This window comes from Haliotis cracherodii, unplaced genomic scaffold (genome assembly GCF_022045235.1).
Source record: "Haliotis cracherodii isolate W230 unplaced genomic scaffold, xgHalCrac1.p SCAF_1, whole genome shotgun sequence".
Classification (NCBI taxonomy): domain Eukaryota; kingdom Metazoa; phylum Mollusca; class Gastropoda; order Lepetellida; family Haliotidae; genus Haliotis; species Haliotis cracherodii.
In genome coordinates, this window is record NW_027266264.1 from 83246922 (window position 1) to 83267423 (window position 20502).

At 41.5% G+C, this 20502-nt stretch overlaps 1 protein-coding gene across 1 annotated transcript; it reads right to left on the reverse strand.

The window, feature by feature from the left end:
- Window positions 1-1248: 1248 nt before the first annotated feature.
- On the reverse strand, window positions 1249-20473 carry LOC139448247 (galactose-1-phosphate uridylyltransferase-like). Its single transcript, XM_071229812.1, has 10 exons — window positions 20360-20473; window positions 18871-19040; window positions 16752-16827; window positions 14079-14257; window positions 12301-12357; window positions 11094-11216; window positions 5393-5525; window positions 4500-4583; window positions 3272-3426; window positions 1249-2620 (listed from the first exon to the last, which is right to left on the reverse strand). The coding sequence occupies exons 1-10, from the start codon at window positions 20379-20381 to the stop codon at window positions 2561-2563; spliced, it is 1059 nt and encodes a 352-aa protein (XP_071085913.1). The 5' UTR covers window positions 20382-20473; the 3' UTR covers window positions 1249-2560.
- Between the last annotated feature and the right edge of the window lie 29 nt (window positions 20474-20502).

The window sequence follows — 20502 nt, forward strand, 5'->3', positions numbered from 1 at the left end:
AAAAATATTTTAACTTTAACCCGTCAAAAATCACCATAGATGCATCTTTAAATGCTGTCTAATTTGAAAGCAACACCTCTAACAAGGTTGCTATGAGACAGCAAGATACCCACAACACATAGGTAAAATTGGCTGTAGGTTTGTAATTCGAAATAAGACCTTTACTGCTTCTATTATAACACATTGTCCAGTTTTGTTTTGTTGAAATTCAAAACATCAAATTTCATCACTAGAAATTATAATTTCGATATAGGTTTTCTTCAAACAACTTTTACTTCATCTGCTTTAAAATGTCTAATGTCCATAATTTTAGATCTGGATGCTTATAGGAACCCAAATACCACATGTAAACTCTGGCATCTTGTCCCCTTGCATTGCTGCAAGTCTTTGTTTTCCTGCAAGTCTAGAGAATAACGACCCGAGTTATCCCCTGCTTGTGTGTATCCGTGTCCTATTTCTGTTCGTCCTAACCTTGCAACCTCATGACCCAGTTAAACAGCGAATATCAGTACTGTCGTTGTTATCAGTGATATCATATTGCCTGTCTGGATATGACCAGACGTCAATCACATACTTCATATGTGGGCACATTGAACAGGTGGGCACAAGTCGCTTTGTAAGAGTTGCATCCCTTGTCTGCCTGATCCACTGATTCTAGGTTTGAATCCCAGATTGATGCTAGTTATGATCCCTTTGTCTGCCTGTTGTAGGTGTGTGGGGTAGCCTAGTGGTTAAAGTGTTCGCTCGTCACACCTAAGACACGGGTCTAATTCCCATCATGGCTACAATGTGTGAAGCCCTTTTCTGGTGTCCCCGGGAATATTGCTAAAAGCGGGGTAAAACCATACTCTGCCTGTTGTACTCTTCTTGTCCTTGAAAAATCCAGCAGACTAATCTGTTCGTATGGTGGGATGCCATACCATACCAATGCTTGCTTTCATAAAAAAAATTATAGCAGTATTCATTCCACATCTTGGTGGTCTATAAATAAACACATTTTGATTTTGGGCCTGGCAAACCAGTGGTGTCCGCAGGGGTCAAAGAAGGAAGGCACACAATCAGTCAGGTTACACATTAAGTTAGGCTAAGATAATTGGATGTATTGTTACACATTGTAACCATCCAATCCACATCTGAGTCTACTTCCCCCACAAGTGTATTGGCATCTAGTCCTACCATGAACCACCAAACAGTCCCTTACATAAAAGTATGTAGTGAACAACAAACCAACATATGCTAATATAGGCTTTATTAGGTGTAAAATACATAAATCTGTCTTAATAATTATTTGGCAATGTAGAATTCCCTGACTGAGGACACGTATGTTGTGGAGAACACTTTCATAAAACACATCGCCATTGTTCTGGTATTGCTCTGTGAGATTACATGGTCAAGTCGTCTTCAAGGAGATTCAAACCTCAGATTATGAACAAAACACATCTCAAGTATACAGCAGGCTGAACATAATAACAGCTACAAATAAGGAATATTCAGCTGTGAAAATTACGCTCCATTAACTCAGTAAGACCATGTCACAATGTGAGTCCACAAAATTGGTGAGTTTGGTTAAATGCTGATTAGAACAGTATTTCAGTTGTATGCAGGTACTAAATGTTTACCACTTTGTGAAACCAACAAGCTGGTATGTTGCTCACAAACCTAGACACATGATCAGATAAATTCTGGGATTCAAACCTGTGATCATAGGTTTCTGGCAGGCATAACTCTACTTGAGCACATCCTTCAGTAATATCTCCAATCTCAGTAAAATCAGACGATAGCGCTGCGCCCGCAACAGCTACACATAGATCTGAGGACTTCCTATTACAGAAGACATCCCACCCTGTCAGAACCACTTTCTTCCAACCAATCTGAGTGTAGAATGTGAAAGTGTGAGTGTATTATACAATCATGCAACACTAAGCATTCCGAACAACAGTTAACGGATACGACTGAATCCGTCAAAAAGGGATAAACATTTGAAATGGAAGACACTCTCCATGGCCTGTTGGAAGTATTGCCATATAATCTTTCCCATTTATTGACAATCAGAATTTTCTCTTGTTCAGTATTTAAATTTTAAAGTGAGAACTTCTTAAAACATGTTTAAAACAGTAGTACGGAATGGAAGTCGCCAGTTTGAAATTGTGTCATAAAGCTCGAGAAAGCTTCTTTCTGATTGGATAATGTTGACTTCCTGTTTGTCATTTCATGGATCAAAGTTCAAAAAAGATAGTTTTGTGTGACCTGTAAAAGCTTCTCCTCAGATCATTGTGGATTTGTGAAAGCCAGTATTATATTGTATGACGTTTGATTGGTGCCCGATTCCTGCCTTGCCAATAACCACACAGAATAAGTAGATTCACTTTCATCAAACACAACAACATTTCACACCAGTCAAGACAAAACATCTATGATTAGTTTGGCCAATATTAAACATCCCGTGGCAGTGCTTTCATGACTTAGGTACAAGCGATGAGTTCACACCACTAGAACACATCTGCACAAGGCACAGCACTTCCCTCCACCCACTGTCAACAATATCCTATACACTGTGTTGTCACGATTCTTCTGTCAGCTTATAGTGAACTTCAGATAAACCTCGTAGTTTTTCTGCAGCCTGTGAAAAAATATTTATTACACAATGAAGCTTGTACATCCTATATTGAGCTTTGAGGCATGATAATGTTCCATAGCTCACCTACATTTTACAATTTAGATCAAAACATTAAAAATATTAAATCTAAATTTTACAGGTCACAAAGGGCCTGAAGTTTACAAGAAACATGCTCACTGGATGTCACATTAAACAATGGCTAATGTATGAATGGAGGAAAAAACATCTGACAAAAGACTGCTGAGCAGCAATATCTAAAGTCACGATGAAATTTTGTAACCAATTTGGAATGAAAAGCTGGGATCATCATCAGGCTGTTGTGCAACTATGAAGGTCATACGTAACACCAACACACAACACACAACAGTCGGACCCACCCGTTCTGCCCAGAGATCCCCCTACTACATTCAAACTCACCTCTTCTGCCGTAACATCCCCTTCTACAGTCAGACCCACCTGTTCTGCCCAGAGATCCCCCTACTACTGTCAAACTCACCTCTTCTGCCGTAACATCCCCTTCTACAGTCAGACCCACCTGTTCTGCTGTGAGATCCGCCTACTACAGTCAAACCCACCTCTTCTGCCGTAACATCCCTTACTAAAGTCAGACCCACCCGTTCTGCCATAATATTCCCCTACTACAATCGAACCCACCTGTTCTGCCGTGAGATCTCTCTGAGACTGGGCCAGCATCTCATACCCAACCATGAACTTCTTCACTGTTGCTGACCTCAGCAAGGGCGGGTAATACAGCGCATGGAGCTGCCAGTGCTGGTTGTCTCCCTTTAGACGCTCTCCAGTGGGTGCCCCTAACATGGGACATGAGATATTAATCATTATCAAGCAATCAGTAGTCACAGCATCAGACTAGGTTCTGTCTACTCTTCCTGTCTAGATTGAAACAGATTTCCTGCTCATAGCATTGAAATATCCTTAACTTTTATTCCATTCAATATTTAGTATTTAAACATTATAATGACGTCATGCTATTGTTGTTGCATTTGATTCAAAGCCCGGAATTCACTGGCCAAACTGACGCAACTATATGTAATAATGCAAAATATTAGCGAAATTACATGTGGACGATAACCATGATAACATGGTCCTCAATGATTCTTTTCAAGAATCAACATAGTTGAGTGATTTCTCCATTACTGAATCCTCTGGATGTGCCATTATCCAATGATCTTGTTCAAATCACAGATGATATTTCAGCAGATGGCTGTACAAGTACTGGTAAATGACTAATATAAGATAGCTATGCAATATGTCACAAAGAACAATGACGAACGAAGCGTGGTTTCTTCACGATAAAACTTTGTTCTATCATGACATCATTTCTGGAGATTTAAACATGTGCTCGCAACTTGATGATGCTGAAATTGGACGATGTTATTTTTTAGAGGGAAGTGTCTGGTGAGTTGTTCGCTATAGATGTAGCCAGGCTATGCACATAAACTCAGTGGCCGAATGATCGCATCCAAAAGTGGGCGAGATGCGACAATTCGGATTTGAAGAAAAGGTGCAGATAATTAACATGAAACTTGTGAGAACACCAAACTTAAACCCCAAATACATTAAATGGACTTGTCCGACATTGCCGACGTCGGATGGTATTCAGGGAGTCATCAATATTTTCATGCAGGTTTTAAAGCTTCTACATTTTATCAACACCCTTAAAAAGGTTGTACAATATGTTGATATCTCATATAACAAATAAACAACTTGTTACCGTTTATCAAACAATAAAACACTGCAGGAAGAATAATTTCCCTGTTTTATTGTGCGACAAACAGCTCCCACTCGTCATTTATTTCTCAAGTAAAAACACTACTGAACTAATACCACAATATAATGGCCGACTATGTCCAGTACTACTCACCGTGCCAGCCCATGGAGTAGGGAAACGACACCTCGAACATGTTGTCATACTTAGACAGCAGTTTCTTCATGATCTCGGCTAGCGCTGTAAACCAAGACATAAGGGATGAGTGGGTTAACTGCTGTGGTTTTACACTGCAGTCAGCAATATTCCAGCTGTATCATGGCAGCCAAGAAATAATCGATTCCGGAACAGGGAAACCAGTGGTCGATAGCATGAACACAATATAGCTTATGATGAAACACAATGAACTATGTCACACATGGTGATAAGATGCTCTATAGTGGAGTAATCACTGGCAGTCGTGCAGTCCTAGGGACCAATTCTGCCATGGATTCCACACAGGAAACATGACACAGACAGTTCCATAGTGAGGTCTCGCAGGACATGCCATAAGAAGCTACAGGCCTACTTGAGCCATACTTTAGCTATACTCAAGAAAATACAGCAACAAAGAAAGAGTTTGACCTCAGTACCTCATTCAGGCATTAGAAGATTGAAGCCATGTTGTCTGAGGCAATGTTATCCACAGTATCAATGGCTGAAAGATTTACACCTGTTCAGAAGAGCCTGTTATAGAAATAGATTTGTTTTGTTTCATTGTTTAATGCCTGTCTCAGCAATATTCCAACTATATGATGGACCAAACAGTAATATTATGACTATATTGTAAGTCATTAAGTCTGCTCACTCAATCCATATTGTCACCTCTTACAACAAGCATAGGTTGCCGTTGAGCTACTGCCCCCCCGCCCCCCCCAAATCCCCATGGGGCTTGAAACATGTATCTGTGGCTACTGTACAGCAACAGGCTGCTTGATGTGATGTGGATTAGACAATATCATAAGTGCTTCACGTTACTGTCACACCAACGTTGTTCAGCCACAACTCACAGTCTCTCTCCGCATCTGTGAGGTCTTCAATTCGAAGGACGTGACGTTTGGGCAGCAGCATCGTCTCATACGGCCAGACAGCCCAGTAGGGGACCAGCCACACCCAGTAGTCATTCTCCAGCACCACACGCTCCTGAAACCACACAGACACTAGAAACAACATTCTATACCACAACACACTCTGAAACAACACAACCACTAGAAACAATGTTCTCCAGCACAACACACTCTTGAAGCAACACAACCACTAGAAACAACATTCTATACCACAACATGCTCCTGAAACAACACCAACACTGGAAACAACATTGTTCAGCACAACATGCTCCTGAAACAACACCAACACTGGAAACAACATTGTTCAGCACAACATGCTCCTGAAACAACAGGAACACTTGAAACAACATTCTCCAGTACAACATGTGGCGATATGACAAAGATGTCTTCGTTTGTTAAGTGTATTTATTCACTGGAAGTGTAGCTGTGTACAGGAGTGTGGCTGAAGCCATGTGCTTCCAGCCAGCAGCATACTCGTGAGAGTTATCTCCCCTCATGTCTTTGGTTGGGGCCCATTTAAGGATGGGGCCCACTTAGGGTTTAGCTAATACCACATCTCCCTTTGTTAAGCACAAAAGCAAGTTGAGAGTTCTCTAACATTAAAACTAGTAATAAAAGAATAACTGTTGATGCTGAACTATACATCACAAATAATAATGTCCTTTCCATTTTTTTTGGAGTAAACATACATTTGAACCTCAGTGTCTTTTACTGAAATCAAACACAATGTAGATTTAAATCTACTGAACTGTTAACGACTAACATGAAACAATAATGTTTCTTAACTGACTACTATTAATTTTTCTACAAATCAAGTCTGTCAGGTTTAACTGAAACCCTTCCGGATCTGGTCAGAGTCACATCAGGTGGAATGTCACGCTGCACACTTGATGGTACACCAGACGAGACATTCAAGGGCTGTGACCTGGCGTCTGTGTTTGTTGGCTGCTTTCCTGGTACAGGAGTGAGGTGTCTACGATTCCTGCGCAGAATGCTATCACCTGCCTTGATGTAGAATGATCTTGGAGTTTCAGCCTCCTTGTGGATTTGACCTTCTCTGATGAATCCACTGTCATTAACAAGCACTGTATCTCCCTCCTTCACCTGGGGAAGAATGCGTGATCTGTGACGAGAGTCATAGTTCGATTTTTGACGCTGTTGGATTTTGGTAAACGACGACTTCACTTCCTGTGAAGATGGTTGATTAGCCTGAAGTTGAGATGTATGAACTGGGAGAGTTGTCCGCAAGTTGCGTCCCATCAAGAGCTGAGAAGGGCTGAATCCATTTTGTAACGGTGTACTCCTATAGGTGAGGAGTGCCATGTAAGGATCAGATGATTTCTTCAAAAGTTGCTTCACAGTTTGAACTGCTCTCTCTGCCTCACCATTACTTTGTGGGTACCTCGGGCTACTTGTGATATGAGTGAAGCAATAGGTCTCAGAAAATTTCTGAAAAACATAGGACGAGTACTGTGGACCGTTGTCCGAAATCACAATGTCCGGAATACCGTGTCTTGTGAAAATAGATTTCAGATGGTTTATCACACTTGCAGAGGTAGTACTGTCAAGTTTTGCAATCTCAATATACTTTGAGTAGTAGTCCACTACAAGTAAGTATGGTATGGAATCCAGTTCAAATAGGTCTGTCCCCACTTTACTCCATGGGCGAGATGGAATTTCTGAAGATCTCAGAGGTTCAGGTGGGTTTGGTCGGAATCGCGCACATGTATGACAACCCCTAACTACATGTTCTATCTGTGTGCTGATGCCTGGCCACCAAACTGACTCATTTGCTCGCGCCCTGCACTTAGTAATACCTTGGTGAGAAGAATGCAAAATGTCAAGAATTTCAATTCTCATGCAAGCTGGAATTACCAGTCTTACTCCCATCATGAGTAGCCCATCTACTACAGTGAGATCCCCTTGATATGGCCAGTAGTTTCGTGCACAGTCCGGCAGAGATGTGTATTTTGGCCATCCATCAGTACAGTATTTCATTATGAGTTCACATAACGGGTCTTCACGTAGTTTGAGACGTATCTCATCCAGTCGTTGATCTGTTGCAGGTAATGTAGCAAGAACAGAATCAACATAGATATTTGTGTCCCTCAGAAGACAAGACTCTTGGCTTGAGAGTGGAATATCCGTCGGCGCTCTAGAGAGTGCATCCGCTGAACAAAGCTGTTTCCCTGGTACATGTGATATGGTATAGGAATAGGCCATGAGGCGCATCTTGAATCGCTGTATGCGAGGTGGCAATTGGTCCAAGCTCTTGTTTCCCAACAGAGAAAGAAGTGGTTTGTGGTCAGTGTTTATGTGAAACTGTTTACCTGGCAGGTAGTCACGAAAACGTTCACAAGCCCAGGTAATTGCCAACGCCTCTTTTTCCACTTGTGCGTAGCGCCTTTCTGTGTCCGTCATTGATCTAGAGCAGTAGGCTACTGCTTTATATACTCCACTGCAGTCTTTCTGACAGATCACTGCCCCCAATCCAAATGAGGAAGCATCGGCTGAAACACAAGTCTCCGCATTTGGATCATAATGTCCGAGTACTGGAGCAGATGTCAGTTGGTCCTTGATAGACTGAAACGCAGAACGCTGTGGTTCCTCCCAGACCCAAGCTCTGTCCTTGACAAGGAGTTCGCGAAGAGGTTGTGTTTTAGATGCAAGATTGGGTACAAACTTTGCCAGCTGATTAACCATACCGAGAAATGTCCTGATATCAGAGACTTTCTGTGGCTCGCTCATCCTGGTAATAGCATGAATTTTGTCTGGGTCTGCATAAATGCCAGTGCTGTCAATTATGTGTCCAAGTAACTTCACTTTATTCTTTGAAAACTGACACTTCTCCAGATTAAGTGTTATGCCTGCATCACGCAATCTGCTCAAGGCTGCCGCTACATGCTGATCATGTTCGCTTTCATCATGACCATGAATCAGGATATCGTCCATCTGGCACACAACTCCATCTAGACCTTCCAGAACCTGTTGCATTCTTTTCTGAAAATGTTCTGGTGCTGACGAGATGCCAAAAGGTAGGCGGTTAAAACAATACCGGCCAAAGGGTGTGATGAAACAGGTAAGTAGTGAGGAATCTGTGGATAATGGAATCTGGTGGAATCCAGAGTTTGCGTCTAGTTTTGTGAACACTTTAGCTCCACTCAACTGACTTAGTGTGTGATCCACAGCAGGAAGAGGGTGATATTCTCTCCTCACAGACTCGTTCAATTTAGTCAGATCAACACATATTCTGACCTTCTCTGAAGATTTTGGGACGACCACCATACCAGCACACCAGTCGGTAGGATAGTCCACTTTAGATATGACACCACTGCTTTCCATTGATTGGAGCTCCTGTTTCACTTTCTTCATGAGAGGTAGAGGCACACGTCTGGGTGTTGAGATAGAGAAAGGCTTAGCATCCTCTTTGAGCTTGATAGTATATTCACCTTCCATCTTTCCTAGCCCAGTGAACAGTTTGGGAAACATGTCTTTCCATTTGTCCCCAACAACGCTATCAATGCGGCTGACAAGGTTGAGAGCTTGAATTGCGGGTCTACCCAGCAGAGAACGAGTAAGACCTCTGGCGACATATATGTCCTGCTCAGTCACTACATCACCGTACACAGTTTTAAGTTTTGCTCTGAATTTTCCAACAACATACAAACTAGAGTTAGCTGGACCATACAGTCTCTTGCCACTTTGCTGAAGTTTTGGAAAAGGCTTAGACACATAAAGGTCATAGGGAATTACGGTGACGTCAGCACCCGTGTCAATCTTAAAGTCACGAACTAGTCGTGAGTTAACCTCAAGATTTACAAGCCAAGGCCGTGATAGATCGGAGCTTTCACTATCAGCACTAATGGAACCAAGGAACGCATATTCCTGCTCGTTGGTACACTCATTGTTAGACCCTTGTTCGAGACGAATCTCAGATAGACCCCACCGTTGACTCCTGCATACTACATCCCAGTGTCCAACTTTACGACATTTCCGACAGGTTGACCTGGTTGCAGGACATTCTGCTCTTGGGTGTGAATCTCTACCACAGTATGAACATGTGGGTTTAGGCTTTGCATTGTTAAAAAATGGACGAGGTGAAGTCTTGGGCTTAGTTTTGCCACGAGGTTTCTTGCCTTTGCCTTTAGGAGTGACAAGTTCTTCAACTCTTGAATTTCCACTTGCTGTATTCAAAGACACATTGCCTCGAATCACAGGTTGCTGCTTGTGGATAATTTCAGATTGTCTGGCACTTGTGACAGCTTTCTGTAATGTTAATTCAGAGTCGTGCTGAAGTTTTTCTGATAATTTGAGGTCACGGATTCCAACGACAATTCTGTCTCGAATCATCTCATCATGAAGTGCACCATAATTACAGTTTTCTGCAAGAGAATAGAGATCTGTGATGAAACTATCAACTGGTTCACCATCTCTCTGTACACGCTGGTTAAATTTAGCTCGCTCAAATATGACATTTCGACGAACAGAAAAGTACTGATCAAACTTAGCTTTGACAATAGTATAGCTCGTCTGTTCCTCTTCAGAGAGAGTGAAAGTCGGCAAAATGTCATCAGCTTCTGCTCCCATCAGGTATATGAGCTGATTTACTTGGGTTTCTTGGTCTTTTGTAGCAAGCTTGGAGGTGATGCGATACCGCTCGAATCGACGGATCCATCTTGTCCATCCCTCTGTGTTAGAGAAATCAAATTGCTCAGGAGGAGTTATTTGAAAGCTTGCCATGACAAAATCCTTCTTCTGACACCATGTGGCGATATGACAAAGATGTCTTCGTTTGTTAAGTGTATTTATTCACTGGAAGTGTAGCTGTGTACAGGAGTGTGGCTGAAGCCATGTGCTTCCAGCCAGCAGCATACTCGTGAGAGTTATCTCCCCTCATGTCTTTGGTTGGGGCCCATTTAAGGATGGGGCCCACTTAGGGTTTAGCTAATACCACACAACACACTCCTGAAAAAAACACAACCACTAGAAACAAAACACATCAAGCACAACTTCCTTCTGAAACAACAGAAGCACTGGAAACAACCTACTTCTGAAACTACAGAAAAACAACAAACAATATTCTCCAGAACACTCGACTTCTGAACAATAGAAGCATTAGAAACAAGTATCAAGCACAACCACTTCTGAAGCAACAGAAACAACATACTTTAGCTTATTATGCCAATGAATTAACAGAACAGAATATTCTCCATATGTACACACTCCTGAAACAACAGAGTCAACAATAGTCTCATCTGTAAGATTCAGCCAGCAGTGAATTGAGGGGAACAGCATACATAGGCGGATCCAGAGGGGGTCCAGGGGGTCCAGGTCCCCAGCCCACCTTTTGAAAACCTAATGTTGTAGGCAGTAACATTCTCTGAGACAGGATCTTGATATTTTTGACCCCTCCCTTCTAAAGATGCTGGTTCTGCCCTTGGCATAAACACAAGCACTGAGTCCACATTAAGGTCAGGTCAACCAGATCCAATGCAAACCACTCACAACTCATTGATGTATACAATTTTTATGCAACTGAATTCTGTCAAGTCTAAGTTTGCTGAGGCAAATTGGCTGCTTACAACATGAAAGTGGACCATCTACCATCTGGCAGCATGTTGGCCAGAGGTGACCATGACCTTACCTTCTTTTTGAGTTCCTTTTCTGTATAATCCACCAGCATGGGCTTGTTGTACTTGTCGTAGTATTCCTTCTGTGTCTTGTCCTTCACAAACAGCTCATTGGGCAGGAAGGAGCTGCACCACACCTGCATATACAACACCTGCATATACAACACCTGCATACTCAACACCTGCAACACACCTGCATACTCAACACCTGCATACTCAACACCTGCAACACACCTGCATACTCAACACCTGCAACACACCTGCATACTAAACACCTGCAACACACCTGCATACTAAACACCTGCAACACACCTGCATACTAAACACCTGCAACACACCTGTATTCTGAACATGCTTGTTTTGAAAGGTGTTTAATGCCACACCCAATATCAAAAAGAATGAAATAGTCATATCCCCCACCAATATGACAGCTCTGGTAGTGTGCAAGGCAAACAATAGTGTACGGTTTTCAAGTTCTGCTCTGGAAATGAGCACTACCACCATTTTCAGTCTAAGTCAAAGTCATTGCTATGGAACAACATAACAATAATTTTTAAAAAAATCCCAATCAATCAAAAGTCCCCAGTTTACCACTAGACCTATCTGCGCGACAAATATTGTACGGTTTTCAAGATCTGCTCCGGAAAGGAGTGAGTGCGTGAGTATGGGGTTCAGCAATATCCCAGCAGTATCACAGCACAGAACACTAGAAATGTGCTTCACACATTGTACCCATCTGTGGAATAGAACTCTGGTCTTCGGTATGACAAGCGAACGCTTTAACCAGTAGGCTACCTCAATTCCCCCGGAGTCATTGAACAGTAACACCTAGACTACACAGATCATGAACTACCAACCACATCAAAGTGAAAGAGCATTTGCTTTATTATATTTTTTAAGTCAGAAAGTGATGTTCTGAATTAGTTCATGATAGACATTGATTTTAGTCTCTACCAAAATAGCATTGTAAAATTATATGGATTAGGCAGCTATGTTACAAATAGGCTTTAGGATCTGGCTTAATAATAATATTGCCATAAATCTATAAACAACTGTTTCGAGATATCCCTTTCATATACATGTATGAGACAAATTCATCATTTCATCACACAATGACTAAATGAGCACAGATATCGCTCATGGTTTTTGAGTCCTGCTCCAGAAACAAAACATGATAACGTATATAATTATGGACTTCTAGTGTTAGTGTCATCTCTTCACCTGACAGTGAGGGTGGGGGTTCGAACAGCCCATCATTGCTCCCTTGTTCTCGAACAGCTGAAAGACAAATAAGATAAGTTTAGAGTTTTAGAAACTCCTTTCCCACTTAGTGAATGAATGTTGTTTGCTGGCACTCATCACTATGCATCCTACATTACAGCATTCTAGAATCATGGCCGATAGTTAATTCTAGGCAAGGCAGACCAGTGGTTGATAGCATGAGCAGCGGTCTATGATGTCAGGGAACAAGGAACAGGGAAAACATTGTAACCATCCACCTTGAATGTCAGTCTGCTCCCACTATTAACATGGGATGCTGGGATCTGCCCGAACTCCATGCTACCACTAACACCTTCATCACTCTCAAGTTGTCATCGTTGCTGTTGTCATCGAATAGAGAACATCTTTCCTACTGATTTACTTTCTTTTTTTATGTTCCAGATGTATTAAGACCAATGACTAGGGCTGGGACGATACACCAACTGTGCGATCCAATACCTTCCACAATGCCTTGCTCATGATCCGATAAGTACCACGATACCTGCTTTAGCTCTTTTCCATGGTGCATAAGCCATATTTATTACTTGCCCGTGAAGAGATCACCCGTTTAATAAACATACAGCTGTATTACACATTGTGTAATACCAAACGTGTGCTGATGTACTCTCCGAACACGTTTCTGGAACAAATATTGAAAGCTCTCAACATCCGTTGGCTTATTCAACGACATTGCATGTGGAGATGATAGATCACTGAGAGGAGCTTATGCACACTCGATGACCCCAGCAACCTTGTTGCTAGGCTGACGTCATATGGCATTGTTTCGCCGAAGGATCTTGCAACAAAATTCCACAAATTACGTCATCGGGTATTGTGACTTTATTGTAAACTTTGAGCTGCAAGGCCCCGTTCCACAAGGCGATCGTACTGCAGCATGACAGTCGTTAGTCTAAGTTAAAGTATGTGAGTTACGATAACCTTAACGCTACTATATTTTTGTGGAACGGACGCCTGAATTCTAAAGGTGGGCCGTTGTATAGTATTAAATTCAAACGTTTCAACTTTTGACGCGTTTGAAGTATTATTGTGTTAAACTCAATTGGATTATGCCGTGGATTGAGTAGGTGTCAGCCTATTCACACTCAACAGTATAATTCTAAAAACGTTATAAATGGCAAGTAAATAAATAAAATACTAAACTCGCTTCCGTGTAAAACCAATTTTATGAAACTCGTGAATAGTTGTGGTATCTGACTCGCTTTCGCTCGTCACATACCACAACTATTCACTCGTTTCATAAAATTGGTATTACACGGGAGCTCGTTTAGTATTCTATATTTCTCATACACAGGAGTATGGTGCAATTGATGAAAATATTTACGTTTTCACTACTAGTTTTCACTACTTATTAGTGTTTGGTGAAAAAGTTATTAAAGCTAACATTTAAGGTAGAATCTATACTTTTTACTTAGTGTGCGACTGTGATCGATACTTGTATCGAGAAGTAAAAAATCACAAATGCATCGGTGTATCATCCCACACCTAGCAGAAGTGTATTTTCGGTGTCATGACAGTAATTAGAACGGTCAAAGTTCAACTCCATGCATGGTTGTCTAGCACCAAGCACAGTGGGGAGCTGTGACTGGTGGCAGCAGTGGTACAGAGGCTTCTGTGTATGGACTTTCACAGTGAGGAGCTTGCTATTCAGCCCTGGAGGCAACATATAAGACAGATGTCCCTACAGCTACTTTAGTACAAACAAATATAGATGATGTCACCTGCACCCACAGGAACTTCTTTCCCAGGTCCACATTCAGCTCCGCCCACGCGTCAACGACCTTGCGCACCTCCTTGTGCGACATGATGGGGAGGGTGAGGTCGGACCATGGGTGGAAACACATCACCTTACATGTTCCATACGCTGGTGCTGCTTGGAACAGCGGGTCGTCGCTCGGTGCTGTGGAGAGAACACAGAGCAGAGTTCTCAAGAGATGACTTTTGAAAAACTGGTAAGGGGAGATGGTGTAAGTGTTACCATAGTTACCACTTGAATGAGTAGAAACAAAATGTTGTCATGCCTCGTCAACACCTTACTGATGCTGTCAATACAGGACAATAGGTAATGTATTCAAACCAATACACACAATGTCTGACTTGTGAAAATGCATCATGTATATTACATTATTAATTCTGATAAATATGAAACATATCTCCTATCTCCAGAAGGATAACAAAATACTGAATATGTATATGACATATACTTCATAGCACATGAGAAATATGTGACCAGCATAAAAACTCCATGGAGTGATGCAAGGGAGACAATCCATATTAGCATTTGAAAGAGAAGTTTGGAGCAAATAGGCCTTCTGTCGGCCCACGTCTCCTTGAACACCACAACCACCATCAAAGTGAAAACATCTTCTGTTGTCAGTTCAAGGTGTCATTGCAGTTCGAGGTGTCATCGGTTCGTAAAGATCCAGGGTAGAATAGGTCTTCAGCAAACCATGCTTGCTGTAAAAGGTGACTACTCTTGTCGTAAGAGGCGACTAATGGATCAGGTGGCCAGGCTCGCTGACTAGGTTGATGCATGTCATTGATCCCAAATGCGTGGATCGATGCTCATGATATCAATCACTGGATTTTCTGGTCCAGACTAGAGTATTTACAGACCGACGTCATAAAACTGGAATATTGCTGAGTGTGGCGTTAAACAACAAACAACAACAATCAAGGTGTCATCATGGCTTCACATTGCTCAACATATATGATAAGTATGTACTCTGAAACGTTGTGCACAGTTCCTCATAATAAAGCTGTTGACATCCATAAATTCTCTTCCTTCTGTGAATAACTTCTTAATGCCTTTCACAGACATGTTTGAACAAATTTTAAACATTTCTAAGTACTTATTCTCAGTACCAACACAGCTGCTTATAGTTTGTGTAATGTTTACAATAATAGAGAAAGTAATGACAAGTTCTCCCTTCAGCTGACATGGAGTGGCGGTCAGGTAGCCCAGTGGTTAAACCGTTCGCTCGTCACGCCGGCAGGGTGTGTCCTAAATAATATGACTGAATGGTACTACTGATACATGGGTAAACTGGTACAAACCTTCAGCATTATGCGTTGCGATACAATCTAAACATGCTAAATGGACTTGTGTATTGAGATCTTCTTGGGGTTTTAAAAATGATGAAATAAATTAAAATCTTCCTGGTACAGCTGATCTAAGACAAATAATATTTCTAGTACTCACTGCTATTTGTCACTGTGTTACTCCCCTTGATTGTGTTACTCCCCTTGAAGGGTTACTATGGTTACAAATTGTTTCCAAGTCTCAACTATGAGATTGTTCCCATCAAAGTGGGACAGGCCAATGTATGCCCTTAAAACAACAAAGGGCAGATTGAAAGTGGAAGAAGACGTAGCAGAATGTTAACAGCAATATATTGCAATATGTATCACCTAAGTATTGCAACATAGTGAGTGAGTGAGTATGGTTTTACGCCTCTTTTAGCAATATTCCAGCAATATCACTGCGGGGGACACCACAAATGGGCTTCACACATTGTACCCATGTCGGGAATCGAACCTGGGTCTTTGGCGTGACGAGCGAACGCTTTAACCACTAGGCTACCTGACCGCCCCTATTGCAACATAGGTGTGTGTTTGGTAATGTGGTGGATGGAGAAGAAAATCTAATAATTAATTTATTACAGACTTGGTCCAAGATAACCAGACAATGAACTGATGAAGATGTTCCTCACTGTTATCAAACACAATCTACATGACGTACAAGGGGTCTTCTGACATGAGAGTTACCTTCCCTTCATTATCCATAATTGTTATGAACTTTGACCTGTTATATGTTTTGAACAAGATAATTAACAAGACTAGTTTATTTTCTCCCGGTGAAAATGTAAAATGCGTTCCAGAAAATGATGCTAATTCATTAGCAAAGATGAAACGTAAGTATGTTTGCGTGACACATGCATCCTCACCTGTGTGGTTCCTGACTATTAAACACACAAATCCCATACATTTTATGACAGTTATTACTCCAATGATCAGCTACAGGTAGACGTGTCAAGACTCAACAATGTTTGATAGGATTTGTAGCAACTTCAAGAACTACCTTGACAATGCATTACTCCCACTACTGATTAGTGACATCCAGGTAGAACTAGGCAGCACAGCAGGGAGTATGTCTGTACAGTTTGAAATATAGGAGGGATCCTTGAGGCTGACTCCAACAGCATTTGAATCTAGGGACCACCTAAATACTCTGACAAGCAAATTCGGAGCTTTAGACGACTGTGCCACCTACGCCCCAAGATCTTGAAGAATCATCAGCTGTGAACCTGGCTTCTGTTAATTAATAATTAATAAGTTGATACGGATAAATCAGAACTTGTGCAGTGACACCAATATGGAGTCGGTCAACTTACGAGGCGGAGGACCCTCTTCAAGCATGGCAGGGAAGTCATTCTTGAACACGTAGGTACTTTCATAATCTTCATTCACCTACAATGAAGAGTGGGGGTGGGTATGGGTTAAATTATCAATATGAACAATATGCAGATGTATCATGATACCGATCACTGTTTCTCAGTGTGAAAACTGATGAACTCCATGTGAAGTAATGTTTATCCCTTTGGTGAAACATACAGAACAAACAGGGATTAAAACTCAAGACCAAGATATCCTGGAATGGCTAAGGGAGACAATACAGGAAGCTGTGGCATGCTAGAGTTAGTCTGCTGTGCCACCCATGCTGAAAATAGCAAAAGGTGAGGTGAGGTGAAATAGGTTTTAACGTCGCATCCAAGATTATTGCACTTATATAGCGACATGCATGCACGTGTGTGTGTCTGCTTGTACTAGTCTGGACTGATGCTAATTTATAGTGCTAGTCCACAAAGATACCATGGCACAGTTTAAGATGAATAACCGACTCAGACACAGTATACTGACTCCGGGCCGACCAAGTCCTTGTGCTAGCCCCTTACTGCCGAGCGCCAGACAGGGTAACAACCAGTACCATCCTTTAACGTCTTTTGGTATGACGTGGTCGGGGATCAAACCCCGGACCTTCCACTCTCCGGGTGGACGCTCTACCACTAGACCACGGATGCGGTTTACTCGATAAATTACAAAAGTGTTCACTGTACATGTACCATGTTTAGTCGTCATACATAACATAAGTAAACACAGACACACAGACACAAGAGTCACTTGCCTTCATTCAGGAAATCTGTGTTTACTTCGAACATTCGTTGAAAGACGGATTTGTTTGCGTGTTGTCACAATGTCATCACTCTAGTTATCACATTTTATACACAGAAGATATCCCCTTCAAAGGCTATAGCCTAATCACTGTGTTACTATGGTTAATTGAGGGTGTAATTTGAGACCACGGTTTCACTACTCATTGCCTTCTATTGTTGATTGCCGCCTGCATGTGCATGCCTCAGATGTTTTGATTGGCAGATTGGTGACCCGTAAGCAGCTCAGGTCAGGGATTAACAGTTTATCATAAACTTAAACATTATCGTTGACAGAGTACACACGGGACCACAAAGTGCGTTCGCTGTATCCATTATTTTGTTATAAGCATGTTCGTTATATTCCTCAATTTTATATGATAAAATATGCGGCAAATGGCGGGGATCAAACAAACAGTTTGTTGTATCCATCAATTCGTCATAAACGTGTTTGTTATAAACAGTTTCCTGTACCATCTTTTAACATCTTTTGGTATGACGTGGCTGGGGATCAAACCCGGGACCGTCTGCTCACCAGTCGGATACACTACCGCTAAACCAAGAAGTGAGTGAGTTGGGCTTAACGCCACTTTTAACAGTATTCCAGTCATATCTTGGCGTCTCAGCTTAATGTGGGAGGAAAGCCCAAAGTGATGCAGGTCGTAAAAGTTTACCACTTCGATGAAACCCACGAGCACAGGTATGGTGCTGACAAACCTAGAAACATAATCAGGACGAACTGGGATACCAACCCACTATCATAGGTTTCTGGCGTACCCAAGGGACGCAACTCTGCATAGCGAATTGCGGCCCCTTAGATGACTGGGCCATCACAATCACGAAAATTATACCAAACAGGGATACAAGGCACTTAGCAACTATCCTTGAAAACAGTGAAGTTAATAACCACTAGATACTAAAGAAATGCATGAAACAAACTGGCACTTATGAATTCTACATATCGTATTCGACATAATAAGCGCCCCGCTCTAATAAAACGCCCACAGCGCTATTTGCTGATATATTGGCAAGTGAACAATCCCAATTAGCACCCCTTCTGATTAATCAATGTGCACAAGACCTATTTATTCGTGTATAATACGCACTCGTGTGGGCAATTAAATTCTGGAAAAATATATCTGTCATATATAAACAGTCAGGCCATCAGCATAAACCACAAAATTTATCTTTCAACTCTGTTTTTTTTCCACCAAAATAATTTTATAATAAGAGACCCCTATTTCTAATTTTGAGAGCGCCCTGGGCGCTTATTACGTCGAATACGGTAATCTAATTAACCTACCTCTCCATTAGACCGAGTAGCTCCTGGGCACAGGGGATTCTTGGGGTCATGTCTTGGTACCTTCTCTGCTTCTAGTTTTTCAACCTGGCCTTTCCATGGTCTCTTCGCACGATGTGGGGACACCAGTACCCAGTCACCACGAAGAGGGTTGAACCGTATATGCTGATGTTCTAAAAGTTGACTTTTATGTTAGTTATTAGGACTCAAAGGTAATATAATATCAGCGATGACAAAACATGTTAATGTATATTAGAGACACTATTTAAGATTAAACCCTCACATATTCACTAATGTGGATAAATAATACTCTTGACAGACCCTCAAGAAGGATGCTACTCCATAGTTTATTATTCTTTTCCAGTCTAGGTCTATAGGTGTGCAAAACAAGGGCCAACACATCTTCCTGAGGCAAGGGAGTTAACTGACTGTAAAAGTCCAGTTTTCATTCTTGCCGAAATAGGCTGGAATTTCTGGGCTCGATTGTAGTGCCACCTGGGGCTATTACGACTTTTGTTCCTTCTATGTCACTCCCATTAACCAATCAGATTCCACCTCTCACATCGCATTTGCTTCAAACAAAATGGTAGCACCCAGTCACGATGATCTGATTGATCATCAAAATCTATATTGTAATAAGTGAGTCTTACTTTACAAAGTGCATCATATCATGTAAGCACCTTGATTCAAAACATGAAAAGATTTGGAAAGGAACTGTTCATGAAAAATTGACGGTAAAGATGCTTTGCAAATCCTCCAATCAACCGAAATCTGCACGACAGCTTACGAATGGAGTGTCGATTTCGTTATGCGATTTTGATTGGACTATGCATATAACTCTGGAATTCCAGCCTAGTTTGTCAAGGGTAAAAACTGACTTTTATGGTCAGTTAACTCCCTTGCCTCGTGAAAATGGTGCCATCAGTGAACCCCAGACATCATCTCTGTGTAATTGAGGTAATTATAATGTTGTCAATAACTGAATCCAATATATAAACTATACTTTTGGTAAATGCAACTTGATCACTGTCATACTAACTGCAAAATGCATCAGAATGTTGCATATCATTCCAAAATATGATGAAACTATGGCAGAGTCACCAATTCCCTGTGTCATGGAAAATAAACAGTATTTCATAACACTCACTACAAGAACTACATTAATGCTGACCAAAAGACACATCGGCGTACTTCAACTGTTAGCAATGCACTGCGGGTATCAAATTAATATCATTTGGACTTGAGTGAAGCCGATTACTATGTACACGTATGTTAATGATGCGATGACGTTTCGCTTATTTCTGTTACGTTTCTGTTTGTTGTCCCGCACTCAGCAATATTCCAGCTTTAGGACGGGGTCAGTAAAAAAACGAGTCTTATTTCTAGTCTATTTGGCCCTAGACCCCATATGTTTTAACACCTAGCAATATTAATAAAAGTACAAAGATACTATGTTTCATTCATTAGGCAGTTTTGTAAAGGTTAAACGAACCTATTGGATCAAATGTAGACATTGTCCACCAATATATATTCAGAATACACAGAAATTCTTCACTTGTCGTGTATATATTACATTTGCAAACGTGACAGCGGTGAGGGTGAGACCTCAAGGTCGGGTCAAAGTTAAATGTCAAG